Consider the following 26,994-nt stretch of genomic DNA (forward strand, 5'->3'; position numbering starts at 1 on the left):
ATATTTTACCGTTTAAAGTCGTCTTAACGCTGGCAACACACGCGGCCGGATACAGAGCTACGAGAAGGATGTTGGTTGGCTGGCGACTCTCGCGGTGTAAATCTCTAGCTTGGTCGTGCTCGTTGTGCCTGGTGGCGATACGTCGTGGTGCAGTCAGATACGACGTAGGTATATCTACCTACGAGGCGGTTGCACGCGTCGTTACTTAGGCTGGTCGACGCCAGGTATTCAGAGAGGCAGGCCACGGCTGCCCACGTAACGCGGCCTGGCTTGTGCACAAGCTCGCGGACAGACTCGAGGAGGCACTCCCGACACGCGCCAATGCATGTCTTGCTCCATTTCATCCTCGCCTATTCCCACCACTTACTCACCTACTTACCCTACGAGACGGAAACTCTGACCGAGACGTGGCGCGTTGTAAAGCCACGGACCGGCCGAGAATGGAATTTCATGCGGTGCAACACGCCTCTTGCAACACGCGTCAAGCGCGATGTCGATCCACCAACTGTATACGCCTTTTATCGCGTTCGTTGATATCGTTTCTGGGTTTCCTCGCGACTTTGCATTCACGTGCTTATTTCTGTTTATGTATTATGTCTACGAGTGGATTTATCGTTGAGGGTTAAACATTTTGCGTAAAGGAATTTGTAGACGATTTTATGATAATGTCAGCGATTCTATGCGCACCGGTTGTTTTAATATCGAAAGGTTAAGATTTATGCGTTTGCGAGTTTTCTTCACATTTTTGCCTCGTACGTTATAATAGGCAATTCTATTCATCGATGTTGCTTTATCTCGAAGATTACGAGTTTTATGTCGAACAATTGGTTTGTGGTTTTGTTATAACGCGATATAAGTTGAGTACCACGTTGTCTTATCATTACGGGTTAAGGATATCGCAATAAAGGAGCTTTTTGAGATTTTCTATATAGTATAGGCAATTCTATCTATCTACACTGCTTAATCGCTCGGAAACGATGATTTTTCATGTAGCTTCTACGCTCAGGTGTTGCTTCATCATTGAGAGATTAGGAATGATTCGCACAGGAATTTCCTTCAGATTTTGTGCTCATATGGGTAATTATACGCATATGTGCTCCTTTATTGTTGGAGGATTATCTCGAATTTTACAGCACAAATCTTTTTCAAATTCTCCATTCTCATAGGCTATTCTCTGTTTAGGAGTGCTTTGTCATTGATGTTAAGGATTTCAGGTAATGGGATTTAAATGCAATTCCGTGCTCATGCGTGTGGTCCTTCGTCGTTGAAGTTAGGGATTTTGTGAAAAGGCATTTCCATGTGATTTTGTGTCTATATGAATAATCCTACGCACACGTGTTGCTTTCTCTAGAACTTAGCATAAAGGGATTTTCTTGAGATTTCGCATTTGCGTAGACGATTCTACACAATACACGCACCTATAGTAGAACTCTGTTTATCTGAAGTATATAATTAGGGTTTGTATAATAGGAATTCCAACAAATAGACTCAGCCAGCAAGAGTTCATTTAATCGAGCCAAAACTAAAATTTCATTCAAATAGATCGACTTCCTATAAACAGAATTTCCATATTGCATTAATGTGATTCTACATAAAGTAAGCTTATTACGATTTCTCATTTTCCGGTATCTTCGTGTTAGATCGCTCGCTTTCAATGGAAATCTTGAAAACCGAGAAAAAGAAACGTGACACGATCTATCATGTAAATCCAAAAATCTCCAGATAAATCTGACACGTGTATCGTAATCCCTGACAGTTTCACGACCCGTACGATTCATCCGCAGATACGTCTGTCAACAACAAATCAAACCGAAAGAGGATTTAAAAATGATCGCGTCTCGAAAGTGACAGAAGTATGACTTGGATGAGATCGATCGATACAAGATCAGTTGGCGGTCGAATGGATGTAATCACGGTAATTAATCGATTGGATAAGACGCGAGGGAATGCTACGCGGTCGGTGGTCGTTATTTTATTGCTTTGGTAATGTGCCGACGATTCAGCCACATGTTGTTGGTTGGTACTCGGCTGTTTTGTAATCCGACATTGCTGTTGCAACGTGCATTACGTAGTTAGATATGCTCTACGATCCTCGTTTGAGGAAGATAGATTGATAATCGTACGGTAACCGAGTGTTCGACTACTGTAATTAAGCTGATAATTGATTTATTAACGAGCTATGATTATTTTAATTGCACTATTTCATATTCATGTCGATTGATATGGAATTAGACACATAACAATTAGTCGAATTTAGTTTTCAAACCGCAAGAAGCATTACCATCGAACGTTCTATTTAAATCTAGAAATGGGAAACGGTGCGGAACTGTTTGATTTGCCTCGATCGTAAAGTCTGGCAAATATCAAAAGAAATCGGTTTGCTACCGATGATTAAAATCTCTGCTCGATTACAATCGTTAAACGTTTCCAGTTTCCTTTCATGTTGATATTATATTGTTACGTTTAGTCGATACCTTATTATCGTTCATTTCATTCAACTGTTCTTTCTCTGTTTCGTCTATTAAAAAGTTCACCGAATGAAACATCGTGCATAACTCGGAAACTCCAAACATCCAGGTATGCCACTCTACTTTTCGAGATAGTTCTATAATCTCAGGTATCAAAAACTTATTTGTTAGAAAGAATTATTTTGCTTTCATTCACTCGTGTCACAATATAATTAACCTCATAAATTTTTTAAAACGGCATAGTTGCTTTATTTCAGAAACCAATAACTTAGCTAGAAGTTAACTAAATGCAATTAAACGTTTCGTTATTCTTCCAACAGTGTGCAAAACACGGATGAGTTATTCTTTGCAGTTGTTACAAACAACACTGCGATGATATTATTACGAAGCAATGAGATTAAAACAAAATTCGTATAGAATGAAATATCGCTTCTTATAGCTTTTGAAGTTTTTGCAGATTACCAGAGACATTCTCAGCCTCTATAAACTAAAAATGTTTTCAATTCGGAAGGCAGCGTAGCGGAAGGGTTAATGTTTTAATTTACTCTCTGGCTGTATCATTTCTATGCGCTATACGTACGAGTATACGCGTAGGTTTGTGCCGCGTGGATCACGGGGCCCGATATCTCGGACAAGGGAAAATATTTACGGGAAAATTTCGCCGTGGGTGGCGCGGCTTCATGAATAATTTCGGTCCGCTGGAGACTCGTCAGCCGTCGGCTAGGTGCCCCAGGCGCTCGGTTCTAATTACGGCAACTGCAGAGCTCGTCTGCGCCTTGGGCGATCCCTCGGGTCAGTTTCCAACCCCCGTTTTCCTACCCCAGCACAATTTCCGCAGAGTCCACATCCCTTCCACATCCGTTCTCTGAAATGCTAGCGGGTGCTGTACCCCTGCCTTCTCCAACTGCCTGCGAACCACCCCTTCCATTACCCTGCTTTTGCTATCGGTATACGTCGAGTACCTCTGCCGCGGCACCGGTAACCGGTTTCAAAAGTTTCCAGTACCAGCGTCTCCGTCGTGTTTTCCAATTTCGTGAGGATCGTCTCACGATTCCGATGTTCCAAACGCTATCGCGATCTGGTTGAATTTCCCGCGGAAATTCGCCGAGAGACGCGTGTTCTTCGGTTTCTACAACCTCCTTTTGTTCGTTCTTCTCTCTCCTGTCGCGTTTTTTGTCGGCGTGTTTTAGCGTCGTTCTTTATCGTGAAAATGTTTGGTTCCTGTGGAAGCGCAGAAAGGTGATCGTAATATTTGACGTTGCTTCGCGTACGATATATCGATTGTATAGGAATTTAATGGAGTGAGATAATGTAGTGATACGCGCGTGTGAGATCTAGCGTATTGCACAGTCAAATTATCTCAGCTCTGCCGCGGTTCACCAATTTTTATGTAGCGGTATTATCCTTGTTTTTATGTTTGCAGAAGAAGTTTTCACGTTTTAAGAAAAGCTTAAAATATTTGCCTATTGTTACGTTACTACGGATGCGTATGTGGATGTACGAGAGAAAGCAAATCGTTGGAGAGACGCGCGACGAAAGTACGGTAGTCGAACGGAAGAGACAAAACAACCTACTTTATATTCTTCCCTGTTGTTTCATTTGCTTTCAACATCATCACTCTTAAACATTGCCTGCTATTGAAAATTCTTCTCACAATGCCATTCTATATCCACACAGAAGCTGCATCATAAAAACAGATAAATAAGAAACGAAGAGAGAAATCTAGGGTAAACATATGTATCTCCTCTTTATGAATGAAAATTGCGTCACGGTGAGTGTCTAATTAGAATAGAGAATTCACGACAAAGGAGTATCTCACCAACGCAATGTATAAAATACCAGGGCAATACGAGTTGTGTTGGTAATTGAAAGTTAGTTGATATCACGATTGTCAGACTCGTGACTGATGTGAGTCTCGCCACGGGCTAACCGGATCTTCTCAAGAAAAGAAACGATACTCCCCTGGTTCGATCTATCGAAGAATCGATCGCGCGGAACGGTTAAAACGAAGAAATTTCGAGGCAATAACGCACCAGTTCTTTGAATTGGTAACGAAATTAATGGATACCGGTAAGGAGACACGTGGCGTACGTGGCGAAAGATAAATCGCGTTCACCGTTTCGTCATTTTCTGCCACGGTTTCGAGAGAAACGTGCTTCCTCTAACGTGAATGCGTGGGCCTCCATACGAACCGTTACTTCGCTTTGTCACGGATTGCACGTCTCCGGATGACAGCACGGTAATTATTTCAGATAGCAACGCGTCTTAACGAACTGGAACGTTTTCTTCCACGGTTCGAAAGCTTTTGAACGTTCGACGTTCGATACGGTTCGATCGCTTCCTCGTAACTCTCGAAACGCCTCACGCGAGAAAATTTAAGAGCTCGTCCTCGTCGAGGCGGTTCTCGTAAACTCGAAGACACGAAACGCTTTGGAGAGAGAGCTTTCCTTCCTTTCTCCTCCGCCTCATTCTTATTCCTTTTCCTTTTGTTGTATTTTCTCTCGCGTGTTTCTCTCGCTGGAATAACATCCCACGTTGAACGTGACTGTGTAGGAAAACGAACAGGAATTTCGTTCTATAGCTTTGTTATAGGAGATGATGTTGTGTGAAGTTTTGTGGAAAAGATGTTGAGACTGTACGCGTAATTTATTCATCTAAGATTCACGCGTGCTGAGGAATCTTGTCGTGTTTCGAGAATTATGATGTGCACGGTAAATGATGTTGATGTTTGTTAGGACAAAGAGCAACGATCTAATGTTCTCTCGAGGAATTACGTTATCAAATACTGTTTAACGACATTTATAGAAATATTTTCTCCTTTACTTAGATCAAAACCGAAATTAGTCAAATTCCAAACTGCTATTAAAATTCACACATTGATTCTCACGAAAGGGAAAAGGAAATAAGAAACATAGAAATAGAAAGTGACGTATTAAATTACATATTACAATTATAAGTACAAAGCGATATTTCAAGCTATTTTTCAAAGCTTATATAATTCAAGGCTTTCCAATTTTCTTTTCTATTAGCTCTTGTCAGACGTTCACAATCTACAAAAAGAAAGAAAACTAAAAACGATGCATTAGCTCTATAAACTGCATTAACTCTCGAAAGCGAATTCCGTGCAACGCGGCACGATATGTCACTGTTGTGGACGCGAGATGCATAATTGATCATAAGTATTGTTCGATGACGCCGGAATGCAGTCAACGATTGAGCAATTTCATTGTGCCTTCGCTACTCTGTCTATTTGTGCATCCGTAGGATACCGTTCAAATATTACGACTTACGCTTTTTCCTCGCATCTATAAAGTCGCGAGATCGTCATCCTATCGACTCCGCATAATTATCCTAATCCATGGACGTTGTTGACGGTTTGTAAGTTGTTCGACGTTCGCATTGTGTAGTGAGTCGCGAAGTAGATACAATGGTTGCAGAAAGTATTTGCATATACTGTTATTTATTAATGAAACATCTTTCATCGGCCTGTATGCTCTTCAGTGTCGCAGTATCAAATTTTTGTAGTCATATAAAGGTACCGTTGAATAATTCGGAATTTACTAAATTGGGTCTAATTAATTGGTACGTAAATGTTGTAGTAAATACAACGGTGTGCAAGTAATATTTATAAATATCGTACAATCGGCGAAGTATACTGATATTAAATGTATATAAATTTATGGTTCGCATGAATGCACGATCGATTTATTTTGACTACTACTCAACCATGGATTATTCATTAATTACTTGCTTCAGAAATATCGAATCACATTTACGCTAAAGTAAGTAGATACTCTGGATCTAATTCTTTATATTTTAGTTTACGTAGAATCTTCCGAAGAACGTGTTAGTATCGTCGAATAGAGATTAAACCGGTAGCTGATGAGGGGAGAAGTACGTTGTGTGCTATCTGGTAACTGTGTCTAGATAAAATGTTCTGCATCCTATAAATTGTTCACCGGTTGGTTAGTTGCCGTACAGTTGGCGCAAAAGTAAAACTACTGATTAGATAAATCGGGAAGGAACGAGCGTTCTAGGAAGCAGCCTAGCTTCGCACATTGTCCTTTTTCTTCCTTTTTGTAATCAAAGTTTGACAATATGCCAACGATCCGATTATAAATCCGCATACCTCATCGGTACATTTTTCGCATTGAAACATTATGCATTACTCTAAAAAAAACAAAACAATATATATAGAATATATTATTCCTATCCCTAGCAATAGAACTCGTTTTATTAAAAATAGCACCTATAGATTTTTAAACGATGAAAGTCCTAGAAATACATCAGAAAAATAATTCGCCTCGCTTCAAGTTCAACGAATTAACTCAATTTACTTAAAAATATTAAGAAACATTCATACCACTTAATTTTCCTAATAATCCGATATAAATAACCGATAGAAGAAAGCAAGAAAGTAGTTGAACACCCACCGTTTTTGACACGTGGGCTCCAGGTTGACGGTTGTTCTCGTGTCCACGGCGACGACTTACAAAAATCCCCCGACTTTTCACCAGGAAAAGAAAAACTCAACACTTGCTTCGAGCCACCGTGGAGGTAACGCGCGGGAAACTCGTGTGTCACGCACAGATCCACGTGGTCACGATTCACGTGTCTTCTTTCGGGAGGTAAAACGAGCGCGAGCCGCACTCCACTGCAGCTTTAATGGGACTGAAGTGTCTTCGCCGGCGTCACAGTGTTCGCGCTACTTCCACCACCACTGTAACTACCACTACCAGCGCAACCACCACCTCTAGCCACCTCGACGTCGCGTTGGTCTTCCCCTCTCCGACGCCTCTTTCTTCCTTTAATATCTCTCCCTCTCTCCCCCCTCCCTCACACTCTCTCTCTTATTCTCTCGCGGCGTTTTGGTAAGCGCCCTGAGCTTGCAATCCTCTTCACCCTCGAGGTCATCCTACTCTACTGTGTGTCAATTGGCTTCAACCCCGTTGGACGCCCTGCGGTCAATTCGATATTCGCGGCTATCATCGTCACAACTACCATTTACTACATTTTCTTTTACACAACTTCTTTATAGCCAGCTTACGGTTCTCTTATCAGATTCGATCTGTGCGTTAGATTCATCATGACGATCGACATCCATATGTAAACATTTTTATTCTCTATCGTTCATGTATATAATTTCAATTTTATTTGCTCGGGTGGCGAGACCTCGGTAGATAGCCGAGCAACTTTGTTGCGATGCAAATGAAATTTAATCAACGGAGAAACAACTTCATCCCGTTTGCTGCCCGAGGTATCTCCTCGGTGTTTCGATCCCTTAATCCGATGTCTAGCTTCTTTAATTTAGATTATCGCGTTCGTCATCCTGTTCCTCGTTCTATTTCTTCAGTATTCCCCTCCTTTCTTTTTCCCGAGGCGTTTCTCTTTTGATAAGCGCCCGGAGCACGCTTCGGTTCTTCTTATACGCGGACGTAGGTATTCGTCGTCCGTATATCAATTCGTTTCGTCTTTTTTGCACAGTTCGTGCTGTCGATGGCTCTTTCACGTTCGTATTTGCCGAGAGACCCTTGTAACAGGCTTAACGATATAGAGCGTACGAGATTCTGCTCGTGTATTTAACGTCTCGATCGACTTTTTCAAGCATAACGTTCGCGCGAGCTCGATCGAACGGGCAAAAAAGAGGCGGAAACGGGAGACTCGCGCGATAAGTTACGTCCTCGTGATTGCGACCTCGGCGTCGTGTAATTTTTCCACCTGGAGAAATAATTTGCTCGATAAACAATTTAGATAAATGGTGCTATCTATGCGCCTCCCGTTTATTACCGCCTCGCACTTAACGTTATACTAATAACAATAATTTGCGACTCCACCTTTAAGTTAACTAATGAGATATTTAGTATGCACGCTATGCCTGGCTCTCGTCGTACTCACCCGTTCATTTACCTTTTTAGCTCGGGCCAGGGGAGTCGCGGTAATTGCACGCTATATAAATTATCCCGCAAGAAGCATTCGACGTCCGTCATTACCGGCGTGCTTGGCGATATTGTCGCATTTGAGAATGATTGGTGTGAATAAAAGCAATCGATGATTTCACGATTGAAATTACTCGTCCGGGAGAGTAAGTTGTCCCGAAGATTTATACGAAAACTGGATCGATACCCTTCGGGGCCGTCTGTAGCGTTTAATCCTCGGAAGGGATAATCTTCGACTTTCTGTCGATCGATTATCTTCCACTTCCTTTATTAAATACACCTGTGTACGTCTTGTTATCTTAACCCTTTCTAGTCTTCTCCTTTCTTTCGCTAGTATTATCCACGCTACAGACTAAAAAGTTGAAACAAAACTTCTGCCAAGTTCGTTATTAATTTCCAATTAACTTGAGTAAATGATTTTCTGAGGTAATATAGCTATTTTTTTTAGTCCAACGGTGTTTTAAGTAAAGAACTTCTTTGAGATAATAGTAAGATAATTTTTGTTAGAGTTTTCTAATTTAACAAAGGGTGCTTCAGACACGTTTCTTTTCCAATGAAATTATATGCTACAGCTGCAAACACTGAGCAAACAATAAGTAGAGAAAGCAAATATAACATTTGCCGAGAATAATACCACGTATATTTTTAACAGATTTTTTTAAAGAGAAAATTTCCTGGCAAAATTCTCAACTGTATGTTTCCTGAATTCTTCGATTCACTGAATCTGCAGTCCTACTTATTGATCACTACTGCATATATTAAGAGGAGTCTAAAAATCGAAGCCTTTCAAGACCTTCTATACTACTGCTTGCCATTTCAAACTGTTTACCAAACACCGTATACAAACGTCATTTCACAAAGCAATTTCCAATTCCTTACAACCAACGATCCATCCTATGGAATTCCCATTTGTGAAATGCCTCCAAAATACACCATATACCTTTGGAAAATCAGCTTCGTGGTCGAGCTAAAATTGTAAAAGGTAAAATAAACAGAATTCCACGTACAGGGCTTTAACGGGTTTCGGAGGCTCGTCGGAGCCGCAGCTGGAGCTTTTCCAAGCGGGCCTGCGATGTCGGGGACTTCGTCCTCGTAAAGTTACAGTTGGTACTTCGCCGATACGATTGGCCATCGGCCATCGAGAATAATGGGGCAGTTGGCGAGGGCCGATATAAAGGGAACCATGCCTCGGCTCGGCTTCGGTGTCTGTCGTATTCGTGTTGCTCGGGGCTAAAACGGCCACGGCCGACAACATCGTTCCAGAATGCCCCGGGCACTTCCAAACCCACCGGACGATGCTGCTCGCATACGTAAACGCTAACTTCGTCAGGGACAAAGTGACGCTCGTGTACGTAACGGTGGACCGAGTCACGGTTCTGGACAACGAAATGTGAAGGAAGAAGGGGGAAAGCGGGGAGGAGGAGAGGGTTAGTTTGCCATTTCGAGGCACATTCGAAATGTTCGCCGATCGACGTCCACGGTTCGTTTTTGTCCACGGCTTTTTGCAGTCGTCCACGGCCCTGATTATCCACTGTCGAGACCGCGAAAGCCTGTCGAAGGAGCGCTTGAGAACGAATCGACAGGACGCATTAAACCAACGTGGAGAATCGACTCACGTGATTCCACGTGATGCCATCTTCGTCAAACGGGAAATCGTTCGAGGAAATGGTCCGACGTTTTCAGGATTTTTTACCACGCGATCGAACGAATGGATATTGGCACTTTTGGTTATTCCGAGGTAGTCGCCGAAATACTGTTTCGTTGATAAGAAAATATTTCTGATGTAGAAGTTTGTGGTAGTTTTCCGCGAATCTTTAATCATGCGATTCAGTTGAATGGATATTGCCACTTTCGAGTGGTCTTGTTGAGTTAATCGCTGAAAGACTGTACTGTTGATAAGAAAGATAAGGCTGGCAAACCTGACGAATTTTTGGATCTTCTGGTTGCTAATTAATCATTAATATATACTTCGTAATGTCCGTATGTTTTAATAATGTCCTCGTATTATTTGCTGTTGCATTGTGAGAGATTTTTAAGTTGTTTTTACACCAGTCTTACAGTACAGCGTGGAAAAGAAACCTTCTAAAGAGTACCATAAAGAGGCAATGGAAACCAACGAGAAGAGAATTAATTAGCGCGAATGAAGACAGTTTTGTACTACTTAGTTTTTTCTCTTGGTGGACTGTGTGAGTCATTGTAAGCTTGAAATTTATGCAAGTACTAGTTCGATCCGCGTTAAGTAGATCTGGAACGTCGTGTACAGACATATTCAACTTTACGGATCGTGGAATGAAAGTCAGAAGTTCTATGTTTTCCTGAAATTTAAATTACCCAATTAGTGTCGGAAATGAAATGAATTAACCTTGATGGAATTAATCAATTTTGCTTGCGTATGTTTTACACAAAAACCAGAAAATTGACAAAAATAAACCTATTGCGTATCTTCTCTGTGGTCTTCGTTTCTCTGATCCTGCTTGGCTGATCGATTATCTCATCCATAAAAACATACAAATGGCATCGACGGGATGATTCGAACGGATAACATTCTATGCTCGTTCTTTTTGAGCGCGAAGAGACGAATGTATTCTGAATCAACTACCGTCCACGGTGATGGATCGATCGATCGAGCTAGCCGATCGTCACAATTCACCGATAGATATATATCGGTGGAGATCGCAAGAAGAGGGAACAGATACGCACTCGACTCGTCCACTCGATTGCATCGAGTGCTTTCACTCGTTGCGTTATCTTTCTAATGGACTAAAACGAACACCGTTTACCGCTAGTTTTACGGAATCACGTGCATCCACGTCGATTTATTACTTATCTTGGTATCTAGCTTTTTCCACTAGCCTAATAGATTGATGGTTGTATACGGTATTCATTTGTCCGTCTGGTAAGCTCATTGGGAAAAAGATTGACGCTTAACGTACGGGACACGTTTAGACGTCATTAAACCTCGTATTTTACGACCACGAGCGTCGTGAATTCATAAAATTCGCCTGTATGATTTGTCGATAATCCATTATACGTTTAATTATCTTTTTACAAAATATTATTAAATGTCACGCTCCGTGAAAACGGCCGAAGAAAATAACACTTTGAACGTTCGAGAAGCTCGTTCGAATCTTTATAATCAGAATGTCGTTTATTTCTGACAGAGAGGAATTATAATTGATTACGTAATAGTTTTCAATTTCGGTTTGGACATTGAAAAACAATTATCGTTACGAGTAAGCAGTGTCATCATGTAGGGATGAGCTATAATGGTATTGTACGATAAGCAAATGAAAAGAAATGTTTTTAAAACATGGATATACGAATGTGTATAACTTTCAAGACGCGTAGAATCAAGGAACGTTGATTATTTATTTATTCAAGTAAAGGAATCCATCAAAGACTTTGGTCCTCTTCCATAATTCATTTTGTACACCACAGATCCCCGCATCCAAGATTCGGTTTAGTTATTTGTTATCATTTATTTATCATATAAAGCGAATTCTCTGGTGTATACAAAGAATAGTAGTAGAAATAAAATACATAATGCACACGGATGAAGGTCGTAAAATTAGTGTAAAACCCAACGCGAAATCCACGATTTAAACAGTGTGAGGAATATTGGAACCGAATGACTGAATAGATTAAATGACAAATGGACGTTGTTAGCACAATCAATCATCCAATTCGTTTCAATTCGTTTAATTGAAAAACATTACTTATTTAGAAATCCTGGTTGGAATTGCCTCTAAAAGAAAAGTATCGGGTATCGAACGCATAATTAATCGTTGGTCTCGCGACTGGTATCTCTCAAATGGTTCTTTCGAATGTGTAATTCTCGAGGAAGGACGAGATGAGGGAAGAAGGATACACCGAGTGGCGAGTGCGGGCACAGAGACCAGAAGGAGTAGGAGGCGGTGGAGGACGATGAGGAGGAGGTGGAGAAGGAGTAGGAAGGCAGGCATAATGGTGGTCACATGCCCTGAGGCATTCTTGCCTTCGTCCGCGGAGAAAAGCAAGAAAAGAGACGAACGACAGAGCGTAGAACAGAGACAACGATTGCTACGATGAAGAAAGATGAAAATAATGTGATGTTTTTGTATCATACGATATACAGACTGCCGGCATGGCGGACCAGTATACGCCTGAGGCGTCCAGCAGGATGTAACGAGGAGAGTCCGAGTGTTGCCCGTGGGTCCGCATATTTTAGGGAGAAGTCGCTCTCTCTCCCTCCTCCTCTTTGCCCTCTGGTTTGGCCCTACGTGTCTTTGAAACGGGTCGTGTCGTGCCCAAGGCGAGAGCCTCGGTTGGTGAGCCACCTCTGTCTCTTTCTTTCTTTCCACTTTTTTCCTTTCTGCTTTTATCTCCGTTTCTCTGTCTCGCTATTCTGTTTCTCCTCATCTTCTTTTTCCATCTTCCTTCGTCTTCTGTTTCCGTTCTATTTATTTTTCCTCTCTTTTCATATCTCATTTTCTGTCCTCTAGCGGCTGTGAGAGTCCTATTAACACGAAGAATCGAGATAGAAAATGTTATCCATGCAAGACAGAGCAATTAATACTAGGATATAGGACGCGAGTGTTTCTGCGCGAGCGCGTGCATCTCACTTCCCGTTGATATGCAAATCCTCGTCTGTGGAAAATTACCTTGAACCGGGTGGGTGTGTATCCATCGAGCACGGATCGCCGTGAAACGTCACACTTCGATGCAACGCACTGAAACCGATACTTTATTGGATGCTTATCGACTTCTGCCTCGTAACGAACCACGACGTGACTCCTACGCGGTGTGTACCTTTTGGAGTTGTCCAGTTTGGTATGCTCGGCTTGACGGTGCATCGTGGAAAAACAAACGATGATTGAATGCTTGTTCGATCGTGGAATCCTTTGTCTTCGAGGAACGTCTCGGTACGAATGATTGTGCGTTATTAATTTCAATCTTGCGGTTAATTACGAGCTCGAAGATCCAGTCAAGCGCTAACTGACGTTTTCCTTTCTGTTTGCCGTCTAACCATGATCATTATGTACGCAGTCACTGATAGGGCTATTTTAGTCTTTGATTTCTAAATGACTAAGGAAACGATGTTGTACAAAGAAGATTATACGATAGTAATTTGTCCATCTTCATGTAGATTCAGAGTTTGTAATGTGTATGTCAGGATGAAGACATCAAGTTCTTCAAAGGGGCAAATTGAGTACTTGAGGATCCCCTGGAACGGTTCAGATGGCCAAAAAACGTTAACAGGATGACTTTTGGCGGTCCATCGAATTAAGTCACGAGCTGGAAGCATTAAATTCGAAGTAAAAAGGATCCTTTGTCTGACATTATTTCAGCTTCGCAAAATACAGAACGATCTTTGACGAGCCCACGGATTTAAGATATTGTAACCGTTTCAGGGTAACCATTTCCCTCCACTTATCCTCTATGCTTGTCAAAGGTTCCAAATATTCAGAAATTTCAGCTTTTAGAAAAGAGAAGGGCCTTCACCGATACTATATCTACTCAAATATTCACCCTTCTACTTCTTCGTCTGTTTTTCTTTTATCGAGCATTCACAATTTCCAAAAACCTCACGTTCAGATCTCACACTTACACGAAAAAAAGAAATTAATCCTCATCGAGGCTACAGATTCGAAATACAGTATCCATCGAAGTATTCACCCTTCCTTCTGATTTTCTATTTTGGTCTTCGCGATGTGCACCGGTGTCGAGCGTGCACGGTGCTCGCACGTATGTATGCCACCGTGGTCGAAGGGAAAGGAAGGAAGGTAGCTGGTAAACTCGGTCTTTCTCTTGGCTGGTTACGTGACCTCTTGTGGGTGTATGTTTAACCTTTTCGATGGCAGTCGGCAAAGAGAGGAGTATGGCCGGCGGCCCCCGACCACCCCCTCCTGCCACCCACCTACTACCCCCCCTCGATCCCCGGATACCGAGCCTCCGACGATCACCCACGCAAGCGAATGTAAATTACCGGAGGCTGTGAATCATTTTGAGAAGATTCCAGACAGCCCCCGGGCTCCTTCTCTTCGAGTCTGCCTCGCGATGCCCCTTTTTCTCTCTTTCACCCCCCTTTACTTTCTTTCTTCGTCGTCAGCCAGTTATCCTCGTTTGGCCATCGTTTCCATCTTCGTCCCGCGTTCGTAAGACTTACGTAAGTCATCGAACGCTCCCTGAGAAAAGGCAGGCGGCTCCCATAGATGGCCGTGGGATGTGCTCTGGGCCTTACTCCCACCTAGCGCGACCAGGACCCCGCCAATAACGTTTATTAACCGCCTTTAGGCTCTCTTTCATTCTCTCTTTCTCTGCTATACGTCCTCACGAAACCTATCACGAATTCCTGTATGATTCGCTATTGCGGTGAAAATCGTGCAATTCATGGTTTCTAAAGTCCTAGCAGAGGGATCCGTGTCTTGGAGACACCGGTTGCATGTGGCGTATACAGCGAGGTTTCGAACTCGACGTACGATAACATCGAGGATGATATATACGCACGTGCGAGAGGTTTACGGCGTTTCGTTTCGGTCCTTCTTTGTAAAGATGAGTTACTATGGTTGGGATGAGTTAGCGCGTTCAGGTGACTGGCCTTTTCGTAACACAAGTATACGTATGGTATCTTATCGTTCGTAAGTATTAGGACAGTTTTTGTTAAAAATCACTTGTATAAAATGTGACATTTGATTTATAATATCAAGGAAACGATAAATCCAATTAATCGGATGCAAATTAATGGTTGCGAACAAATAAAGGTAAAGAAAAATGGAGTAATCATGAATCATATAATCGTTTCATGAAGTGGAATACTCGTTCTTAATTCGTTTTTCGAACTCAAAGTTTCCTAATACTTGGGGAAGGGATGCATACGTAATATATCGTGGAAGTTAAAGGTTACTCGGCATACGATGCAACGGAGGCGGATTAGTGGAAGCCAGAAGCCACATATGTTTCCAGACACGCCATGTCGGAATGATAACAACTTGTCAGAACGATCGTGATCGTGCTATTATGTTAGAAGAGAATCATCTTGCGATATATGCACGTATAAAACTGGGACCGCATGATCGTTTTGATCGTCGATCGAAGATCATCTCTGGTTCCGTTTTATCCTCCCGGCGTCAGGATGGAGGTTGTGGATTGCGTGAAGAATCGTCACGATCTCGATGGCCGCGTGGAATCGGTATAAAATTCGTATCGAAAGGCAGTTCGCGCATCGACGGAAGGCACCGTATAATTATATTATTACGGTAGGCAGGATGGCCGTATAATTTACGTATTTACGATATGTTTTTTGTTTTACCTCGTGCGTCGCATTAATAATTTTGCAGCCATTATAAAATGAATATAAATGTGATCGGTGGCGCAGAATCACGCCGGCACATTGTTATTCTCATGCGAGTGGACCGCATCAGACTAATGACCCCGTGAATTTCAATAATTTCCGCCATGTTCGTTATCGACCGACGAGGGCGTGTTAAAGTCGACGCTCGTGTACGATCGAATTTCCAATAATTCGCGTTCGAACTTGAAGTTACACGCGGGACGTCACTCTGGCCCCGTTGTTCGCCCAGCTTTAAGGGTTAAAGTTGCCGGGAGAAAGGCAGAAGTTTGTTCGAGGTCAGAAAGTTTGAAAGTTGTCGAGCATCTCGTCTTTTCTCTCCTCTACGTTTCCCATTCGCTTTTCAATTTCTCTACCGGGCTCGATCGTTGCGGTCGGATCGTTTTCGTTCGTAACGACAGCTGATAACGGGAACTCTGATTAATGCGCCAGATATAGAGGCACAATGCGTCGGGCGAAACGAAAGCTTCGTCCTCTCGTTCTGGGATAAAGAGAACGAGAAGCATATTTCGACAAAGGAAACAACCTATCCACGGGCGAAGAAAATTACAGTGTAATAACGCGGGTTTATTTTATCGTCACCGACGGCTATAATTCAATCTGTTCGGTGAGTTTAACGAGGAGGCTTAACCGCAATTAATCTCACACACTCGTCTAATAATTCTCCCATAACCACTCCATTAACCATCACCGGCGGGCCACGCCGTGCTTTTAAACTCACGTGCTTTGCTCCGCTCGCGTATTTATCGTCCTGTACGCTTTTCCCTACGTGGCAAACAAGATTTACTCGGCTAGGCGTCAAAGTTTGGCGTTTCCTCGCGACGCGCAACGACCAGCTCACAGTCTATGGTAAAAGGTTCGGTTATGATAAAAGTAGCCTGCGAGATTATCAAATAAGCAGAAAACTTTTATCGGTTTGTTAAACGAAAATGCGTCACGGTACTCCGCCAACTTTTCGCCCCTTTGGCTTTTCTGCTCGCCTCGACCTCACCTCCGCTGGAACCGAGCAGTAATTACGTTCGTTGCAGGTAGCCATCTCACCGTGTAGCTTCATCGACCCGACATCCAACCGATTCGTGCGCCAATGATAGTTTCCAATGATTTGGTTCGACGATTTGATATCGCGATTGTGGTCACCGATCCGATCGTATTATCCGAGCAATCGTGCGGGCGGAATCGATGTCAACAAACGAAGTAGCGTGATTAATTGGGTTATCGTTTATTTCCAGATCGTTACTCTCTGATAAAACGATCGTGTTCAGGATAGAAAAGAAGAGCGGCGAACAAAAACAGGCTGGATAGACGAAAACAGATTTGTATTTAGTTTTATTTTTCATTGTATTTTTACGTTTTATTCCCTACTTACATTTTCATTTTTTACAAATATACGCAAAGTATATCACGTTTTATGAATTTGAATAAATAGGTACTGGTCGGTGGTTTGAAATGTTTTTTCATTGCTCTTACAGAAGACCGCACAAGGATAATTTTGCCTCATTCAAATACCGGGTTATTAAAAACAATTCGAATGGAAAATTCAATAATACCATCGATGTGCACATTGAAGCGTATAGCACGGTTAAAATCGTTATTCCGTGGCTGATTTTGTGCTTGTTTTAGAAACCGACGGAAATTGAATATGATAATATGATTCGATAAATTTCCTTCGAGAGACCAACGAATACGTAGAATTAATCTTTATCCAAAGACCGTATCGCGATCGTTGCGGAACGATACTTTTCGTACCAAGCTACAACCACGTGACCGTTTTATCACGATTAAGACGAAAGATCGAAAGAAATAGAAGCAATGACGTAGAAAACGAAGACGAGGACGAGGAGAACGATGAGAAGAGAAACAGTAACAGCGGAGAATCGGCGGTGGAAGGCAGCCGAGGAAACGTTGGTAAAGCAGCCCGTTCCCTTTTCTTCCGTCCGTGAAGTCTGCTTATAGGCAGTCGGGTCCCGGGGCGACTCGTGAAGATCGTGAAGATCGAGCGAGACGGTGATACACGAAGAAGGCGCTGGCCCGTGTTGGCTCGCGGGGGCGTTCGAGCGCTTCGAAGCTCTTGCACACGTCGCAGAAAGGGAGAGATAGAGGGACGAAGAGGATAGGATTGCTGGTTATAGAAACAGAGACAGAGACAGAAAGGGAGTAGGAAGGTGAATGTAGAGTGGCATGCTCCGCGAAGCTTCGCGGAGAGACAGAGAGAGAATTCTGGTGTATTCTGGAGCGCTCGAAGCATCGCTGAGAACAGCGGATAACATTCTCTCTCTCTTTCACCTTTTCCATATCGTCCTTCTCTAGATCTCACCTTCTCTTTCCCTTCAGCGCCGCGGTCATCTCGTTCTCTCTTTCCCGCTTCGTTTGCCTCTCACTGCAATTAGGGAATTGCCCGGGGTATCTCGCATTCATCGCAAATGCAACCACGCTGACATGAACCACCGTGGTAAAAGTGTGCAATGGGTTATTTTCATGCATTGTTCGCGAAAACGCGGCTTCGGCGAATTAGCTGGCTGTTCGCGTCGAGATCCCGGGTTATCGCGTATCCTGTTCCTGGTTACCTGGACGTGCATGCCTCATTCGGGGTGTCGAAAGTTTCGTTTATCAGCTGCTTTTCTCGTGTCGTCGTTATCCTTCCTCTCTTCCTTTCTCACCGCTTACATACGCGTACCTGTCTCTTCCAAAGAGAAACTTTAGTCGAACACGTTTCGAAGCACGTTTAAAGGCGCGATCGATGCAAATGACAGTTCACGGGCGGTAGTGAGATTTTTTAAATTGGAAATACGACTGTCGGTCGTTAATTATTATTGAGCGAACGCTTCGCGTGCAAAAAAACATCGATCGGCGTGTCACTGATTGACGTTGCACAGCGCGACGCGACGACCAGCCAGGTGCTCGAATGATATATCGCGATAGATTAACCCTTTCACAAGCGATCCGCGTTCTCCTTGACGAATCCATGTTAGCCATGTCCATGTAGATGGATAATTGCATCCAGGTAAGAAATCATCGAGGAAAAAGGTCGTATTAAATTGTTCCCTTTTTTGTCGTTTTTATCTTAATGCTGTTCAATTTATTTAAGCTGCAATCTAGCGATGTGTAATAATATTTTTATGTTCAGATAGATAGTTGTTCAGAGGAAATTAACGGTATTTTCGTGTCTCCTATCTATTATTGAAACGAGTTCCCGAGTTATGAAATACCCATGTACTCCACGGGATAATAAAATATTTGGTGTCGTTCAAGTATTTTCAAGTATATTCATAGTTTGTAATTCGTAGTTTTCATGTGTATAATTTAAAAAATTGGGCCTACGCGGGTAACTGTTTTGTTAGATATTATAAACTACGGTACATTTTCATCCTCTACATTTTTAAACCCTCTTTTTCATGAATCCATAAAAATCGGCAGTCAGCTCATTACGTATGTATGTTATGTTAATGAATAGTTTCTCTAAGTGCTTCTGCAATAAATCTTCATAGTACATGAATGTCAAGGAAAGAAACTTGCAACAAGAAACACGGAGTTACCCGCTTCTTCACCTTCTGAAGGATCGCCGAATAAAATCTGACCGAGTCATCAATTACTTTTATCTAGAAACGAAACACGCTTTCGTCAGCGGTTTCTCTCATTTCTTTCTCCCAACCATTCGCCGTTTTTTCTATTTCAAGCAACGACGACGACGATGATCCTCGTGAACCCACCCCTCGAGCCAGACGACTTTTTCTTCGACACCCGAGGCGTCGGTTGTGAGACGCCCGCGAAAAATGGTCGCGCGTTCAGGTACTTCATTAATATTTCATTTCGTTGCTTATCGTTACCGCGGAGCCGCGCCGCGGAGGCGCGCCCCAGGGCATCGTTACTCCCTCCAAGCGAGCATACAAGGCGAACGAAAAGGTGGAGGGCGAGAAAGGCCGAGGGAAAGGGCCAGGGAAAAGAAGGAAAGACAAATATAGAGCGGCGGAACGAACGAGAAGCTACCCCGACTGGAGGCCGTGCTGCACTTTATTACATCGAAAGACGAAATGCAGCAGCTCCGGTAGTTTCTTCGCCCTGCAGAAACAGGGACAAACTTTCCGCGCTCTCCTAATCGTAATCCTCGTTACCATCTCTTGTAAAATGACGAGCTCGCTGTCTCTTATCCATCTTTCGCGAACTACATTTCCTCCATCCTTTATGGAACTTCTCTACTCTGAATTGGTGTGGTCAGATCGTTGATAAATAAGCGATGAGTAAAAAGTTAATCAGAAGTTTGACTAACAACTGGAAAGCCGAACTCGTAATTTAAGGATACCAAACGTAGGATTTCCAATGTGAAAGATTTCCAATGTGACAGTAACAATGGTAAACGTGTGGAAGAGAGTATATCATATGATCCGCGTCACACTGGTTAAGGGTTAAACTAGATGGAACGCAGAGCATTTCTTCTAGATTACCTTTTTCGTATATTTAGATTTCTGTCAGTATACGCAATGAGCTTTGTGTTTTGTCATAATTATAGAGAAATTTAGATACAGAAGAATATACTCACAATTAACAAAATCATCAAAATTGTCAAAATCCATACAAACTCACACCATAATCAACGATCTACCTCTATAACTTATCCACTGTTGCAGAATCTTTTAATAATTTCTAAAAAAAAAAAAGGTGGATCAAGACTCGGAATCTGTTTCCGTAATAAAAAGAATCAGATTTCTCTATAGTGTGAGGAGACCGCGAACGTACGCGGTTAAAACGATGAAACACGAGCCGCGATACTATTGGTAGGAGGTATAGCGTAGCAGGGACTGAAAGCGCGATACGAGAAAGGGCAGAGGAACGAGGACGACAGGCAGAGGGGAAGACGGAAGAGGACGAAGAAGGGAAGCAGGAGAAGAAGAGCCGTGGTCCGCCGTGAAGTCGCCGCAGGCTTCACGGAGCGTATTGTCTCGTTGAATGTCCGGAGGGCACCGTGAATCCCTCCACCTCGACGGTGCCCTCCGCCCTTCACCCTTTCTGCCCGCGGAGAGCCGCCAGGCGGAGGCGGGGGTGAAGAGGACGCACGAAGCTCGCCGCTATCTCCTCTCGTTTCCGTGCCCGCAGCGGAACGACCGTTGCTCCGCTGTACTTCGTGGTGGGGTACACCTCCGCGTCTACCCTCGGAGGCATCTTCCACACAACGCAGGGGGGCCGGGGGGCGAGGCGGGGGCCTCCTTCTTCTTCTACGCTGCATGATTCCGCGCCTTCGCCCCCGGGCTAACCGAAACGGCTCTTACGTGTGTATATGTAAGTACACGTACCAACGTACTGGCATCTGCCTGCAGCGCTCCGGGCAAGGTGTACTTCTTCTTCATCATCTTCCTCTTCGTCGTCCTCGTCCTCGTCCTCGTCTCGTCTCTCTTCCCGTTTCTCTACTTACTTTCGTCTTTTCGCGTTCGTCTTGATAATTCCAACTTCTTCGCGTCATTTTGCGGTTCGTGGGAGGGAACGCATTATGAGGATGTATTTTGGGTCTGGTGATTTGGAGATCCGGGATTAGTTATGGGAAAATTTGGGAGAGGATTTATGGAGTTCGAGGAATTGGTGTTTCGTAGATGATATTGGATCGAGGATGAAGTCGTTTCGAGCGAATGTGAAAAGTTTGTCGTAAGCGATCATTGTTCTCTGATTTGGATTTTGCTGGAGTCATGTAATGTAGAAATCAGGATTTGTTCCTAAAGCATTGTTTCTTATAGAACATTTAAAATGATAGTAAGTTCAAATTTCCTATTCTTTTATAGTAATTCGAAATAAATATTATGTGTATTCTATACGTTTTTGTACCTTAGAATTTTTACATGAAAACTCGCCATCTACCTATTACCAACTCAAGCATTGCTACCATCACGATAATATGGTACACATTTCCCCCTCCGGATGAATGAAATGCACTCTTCTTAGAAAATGCACCACTTCTAACATAGTAGATCATCGATGTACTAATCCGTTTCTTCCTCGCAATTTCTTTACTATCTGTCATTTAATTCTATTTTATCGAAACGAGGATATTTCTCTCGTTACCTCCCGGAGAATTCCTCGATCTCGTCCGTGGCGTGTTTCTATATTTAGTGTCACATGTTCCTCATGCTTCGCCTCGGGCAAGGTACCTCTTCTTTCTTGCTTCTTCATCTCTTTTTCGATCGTAGATGAAGAATACATCTTAGCATTCAAATGATCTTTCGTTTTAGACGCCAACACTTTATAACGTTAATTCGCATTAACGAAGGCGTCACCGTTCCATGGTTTCTTATCTCGCGAACAAAGATGGCCAACGATAGAAGAAGCCTCTGGCGTCTTTTCTTTCTCTTCTGCACACGATTCTCCGAGTAGCACCTCGAGGGCTGACCAACACGACTCTAAATCTCCTGTGCGTGCGTTTCTGCACCATCAAATGTCCTGCCTGCATTGCCTGCAGCTACGCGTACCCCTCCTATCAATTTCTTATTTCTTCCTGCTTCTCTTTACTCTCTTGCGCGTCCTTCCTGTTTCTTTTCAGTACCTCGCTGTCCCTCGCGTTGGATTTATATCGACGCGATTATTGTGCAACGATACGATGTATGATAATCATTTTGTGGAAATATATTAATATCTGTTGGTTTTTTGAAACTTGTTTATTTCATGTGCTATCTTTCAAGTTTAATATTATTTAAGTTTTCATATTTTATAATCTTTTTTCTTTCGCTTCGTGACATTAAACAATGCTTTCCAATTTATCGATAATTTCCGACCTCGTAAATAAGATGTTAAAGGCGAATTAATTAGTAGGAAAAGATAAAAAGAGTCCTATCCGAGTGATTGTTCCATACTCTCAACAATGATTCATTTTCTTCGTGAAATGTAGACATTGATCACAGATAATAACTTCACAACCGGAAATATCGGTCAAGGATATTATATTATTGTCTGCTACTTTATCAGAAAAATACGATCAATAACGCGATAAACGTTCATTGCCCCAATGCCTTATCCTACGTAGCATAAAAAGCACACCCTACGTCCTTGTCATATCTTTAATGATCTAATTATAAAAATCTCTTACACAAACAGTGATAAATAGTAACCATTGACTGGCAATAATAGGTGAAAAGTTTCTAGAGTAAAAGAGTAAATTCCACATTGTCTGTCAGACACGAATATTTTATTATAAATACTTTTCCTCCTCGTGACCATGTAGCGTTTTACATGTTATAGTCTCCTCTCGGCGTTGAAACAAATGCATCGAGTCACCGCGAACATTCACGACGTATGGAGAAGCCAACGTTTTCACATTTGCACTAATTTCACGCGGACGAGTACCACATCTGTGCGACAGGCCGCGTATTCGCAATTATCACGCGGAGTACGCCATTTTTCATTCGTTATACGGGCTTAGCCCACACGCCACGCATTTACCGTTGTAATTGTAAAACCAATTAAGTCGGTTTTCTACCGTTCTACGGAACAGATGCGTCGCATCGCGTGATATTACGTTCGCATCAGATACGAGCCGCAGCTGATGTCGAAACTAATCGCTTACATTAACACTACGATCCAGACGTTGGACAGGCCTTTTGTTGTTGCCTGTTTTTCCCCTCCTGATCGATTAAACTAACGTGCAACAGACTTTGTCAGCTGGACAATCGACCGCTGCTTGACGTAGTAACTGGTTACAGGAGTCCAAGCATTCGCCTCCGAAGTGCCGGCAATGAGTCCTATATTCCGATTTCACTGTGAACAGAAATTGTCTCCTTCATACAGTGGAACAGGATGTAGAAATTGTAGGAGAATTGATCGTTTGATAACGGATTGCTTTTTTGTTGAGTCGATACTACTTTTGACATGTCAGTGAGGAGTTTCTAGAAACTACCGGTTGAAATCATATATAAGAGGTCGTACATATTTATGCGTGACAGTGGTAAAGAAATTTTCTGATATGATATAGCTGCCAAGATGTTGTAGAAAGAAAAATTCGACGGAGATCATACAAGAAAAGTCACATTTTTGTCTTTTATTGCCGCGTATAGCACAAAAATTCTATTTCTTTCTTTTTGTTTGATCTAAGAATTAAATACGTGTTTGTACATCGACCTAAATATTTTACAAATCGATTATCTGTTTCATATCTTTAAACTTTAACAGAATATTTTTCTCCTCACTTATATTAAAATGCCACTTTTTATTTATAAAGCAGCATCATAATCAGAAAATTAACAACAAACATTGACAAAAAATTTATATCTCTTCACTGTGTTCTTAAAATTCACGTGCAATACGACAATGCGTATTGGAAATTTTTTAATCATGTATCGTATTGTCCGATGAATTACACTTTTAAATATCGAATGAAGAAATAGTTAAAGGAAACATTAGATGGGGCAGAAGAACAGATTGAATGAATACTAAAGAGGAATAAAGTTGAAAGAGCCGATTGGATGTAGTAGGCTAGCGACATGTTTCGTGAAAGTGCGGACACAGTGACGCATGAATTAACTCGTCGACGTGTTCGTTCGAAATTCACGGCGCGCAAAAGTGAATCTCGAGAGTATTCGATTTGGCACAGTAGAAATTATGGTGTTGCGTGTGTGCCGTACCGGCGAGCGTGAAATTGCTATATCCAGTTGTAACGCACGGTTACGTTATCGTTACTGCCTCATAATTACCATCGGTCTTCTGTGTGTATTTTATACCGTGACGGGAATAAACGAAAGCGTGCCGTTTCCATACCAGCTCGCGGACATCAATAAAGAACTCGTGCAAACGATGGAAATACGTAAATTACGCTTCAAACTAACCTAACGTCAAACTCCTTTCACGAACTGCTTATTAGTAACCAACCGAGAAAATGAATATTCTTGTTTCTCATATAGTTATTGCTTTTAGCTACGAAAATTCTAGATAATCGACTATATAATAATAATTCAAGTCTAATTGAAGAGATTCCTGGAAAACGGACCCATAAGACGAAATAGTGACTGGAATTTTGAATGGGTTAAAAGTATTAATTCTAGTTTGCTAATATCAGCTAAGTTTCGACCGATAGTTATAATTGCCGTTAAAGAACCTTGTTCTTTTTATATTTGTATAATGAAGAAGATCTTCATAAAATAATTCAGCTATTGAGCTAGAAAACAGGCTCATCGAAAACATTTATCAGGAAACTCGAATAAATTTTGCTTTATTTAGTATATTGTATTATAAAGTACATGTGACGTGAACGAAATAACAGATTTAAAATAAAATAACTAGATTTATAGACACTTTTTTCAGAAAGTTCCTCAACTCCTCCATTTAAAAACCATACTAGATCAAATAATACACTTACCGACGCTGCAACACGTGTCACTTGATCGTGGACACGTACTACCAACTACCCAATCGTTACATTTCGTCGATTCAAGGCAATTCTCTTCAGGGCATATGCTGTTTGCGGTTGTATACTCTGGAAATAGAACATTAGTATTATCAGCCTATCATCGTTGAGGATCTTTAAGTAATTGGTTGGACATCGTGCGACGAAATTTTGTACGATCGACAGAAGAGTTTCGATGGAACATGAGGTCAGTGAAGCGAGTAAAACGATGGAAGGGTTGAGGCGGGCTCGCTGGGGCGAATATTTCAATTTACCAGGACGTTGCTGTGTCGCGGTAAAGAAAGCCACTCGTTCTTCGTCCCATCAAAGGGAAGTTTGTAGCTATTTATGGGTCTTGCATGCCGCCACAATGTAAAGTCACAGTTAAACATCGAACGAAAAAGATCGAAGGTACTACGAGTGAATAATTTGATAAAATTCACAATTATTCAGATACTTATATTCAATATAAGAACAGATTGCTTCTATTATCTTCCAAGTGTTTAGATTATAGCGTTGAATTAAAGTGGCTAGTCTGAGAAGCGAATTACCTTGATATCTCCTACCATTTACAAAAGAATATCTGCGTGACGAAGCGAGTGAAAATTCTTTATAAAGTCGAGTCTCTTCGTTGATCTTAAGGTCATTCACTTTTGTAGAATTGTTACCATCTTTAAGGCGTTGATATAAGAAACTTTTTCTTTTTAATATGTACATTGCAAAGATTTGTTGGATTTATAAAACCATGCGATACTTTACTTATTCGAATCCATCACCAAAATATTGGTTAACATTATAACTATCAACCTGTGTTGTGAGTAATGTAAATATATTTATTTAACATGGTATAATGGAAATAAATAAGCAGATATAACTATATAAAAATAAATAACAGATATATATATATATATAATTATATTGTGTATAAATATACACGCATGGATAATAATAATTAAAGTAGTACAATAGAAATAAATAGGTATAAATATAATTATATAATAAAGGTAATAAATATACACAGTCATATTTTTACCTCAGTAATTACAAAAGCGAAAAATCTGAATACTATTCTTTTGACGAATCTGGTAGTTCTAGCGTTAAGTTAATCGATTTGATCGTTAGATTTCTGTTTCCTTACCGATGAAGAGCAGAAGGGTGGCCACGAGGGCGACGAGAAAAACAGACGGGCAGAGCTTCATGTTGTCGTTGATGATGTGTCGAGGAACGCGTGCCTCTTTGACAGTCGACGATTCAATGGTCTCACTTTCCCGGGTCGAGCATTATATAAACGTAAGCGACCAACGTTACGCGACACGTATACACTCGCACACAGGCGGCCGCCCGCCCATTTCGTCGTCGTGCATTTCATTATCTCTCCGAGACCAATGTACGAACACGTTGTTAGTTCTGTCTTGAAGCAATTCGATCGATCAGTCACGGTGAATTCCGGAGAGAAGCGCGCTTTCGTACTTCCCCTCGCGAGTAAACAATTGACGCACGTACAGCTTGTTAGGCATGTTGACGACTGGATTAATGTTTAATCTGTGACATCCGTGCAATATCGAATGTTTTCATTTTATTCATTTTTGCCTACCACAGAGAGGAGAAGTATCGAAGATTTTTTTCTACGACATTAAAGATAACTCTTGGAGAGTATGTGTTTTTAGATTTATATACTATTTTTTAGATTTTGCTATAGATAACGAGTAATTTCTTCCTACCTTTCTTTCTCGTTAAGATAAATGTTAAAGATAACAAACTGAGATCTTCGTATCGATCTTTGGCATCCATGTAACCGCAGGTTTTTAATTTCTATTTGTTTCAAGCCTTCGTTTTGCAAATGTAGATATTGTAAATGTAGATTTTTATTATGTAAAGTGGTTATTTTCTGAAGATTTTGTTTGTTGAGAT

General features: G+C 41.8%; 3 protein-coding genes across 5 annotated transcripts in view; 1 reads left to right on the forward strand and 2 right to left on the reverse strand.

Moving 5' to 3' along the window:
* Positions 1 to 7,153, reverse strand: part of twz (BTB/POZ domain-containing protein twz) — a 42,974-nt gene extending 35,821 nt beyond the window's left edge. The window contains exon 1 of one of the 3 annotated variants that reach the window (XM_033327294.2): positions 6,902 to 7,153. The gene's annotated coding sequence lies outside the window, so the exon portion shown is untranslated. Of the gene's footprint in view, positions 1 to 9; positions 203 to 6,901 lie in introns of those variants that run through there. The other 2 variants (XM_033327297.2, XM_076619796.1) reach the window with 2 other exon arrangements.
* LOC143302899 (uncharacterized) overlaps positions 1 to 26,994 on the forward strand; it is a 153,258-nt gene that overhangs the window by 5,459 nt on the left and 120,805 nt on the right. The window lies entirely within an intron of this gene.
* LOC117153510 (uncharacterized) lies at positions 22,752 to 26,373 on the reverse strand. Its single transcript, XM_033327617.2, has 3 exons — positions 26,222 to 26,373; positions 25,057 to 25,173; positions 22,752 to 23,462 (listed from the first exon to the last, which is right to left on the reverse strand). The coding sequence occupies exons 1-3, from the start codon at positions 26,280 to 26,282 to the stop codon at positions 23,338 to 23,340; spliced, it is 303 nt and encodes a 100-aa protein (XP_033183508.2). The 5' UTR covers positions 26,283 to 26,373; the 3' UTR covers positions 22,752 to 23,337.

Source organism: Bombus vancouverensis, chromosome 1 (assembly GCF_051014615.1).
Source record: "Bombus vancouverensis nearcticus chromosome 1, iyBomVanc1_principal, whole genome shotgun sequence".
In the NCBI taxonomy this organism is placed as follows: Eukaryota; Metazoa; Arthropoda; class Insecta; order Hymenoptera; family Apidae; genus Bombus; species Bombus vancouverensis.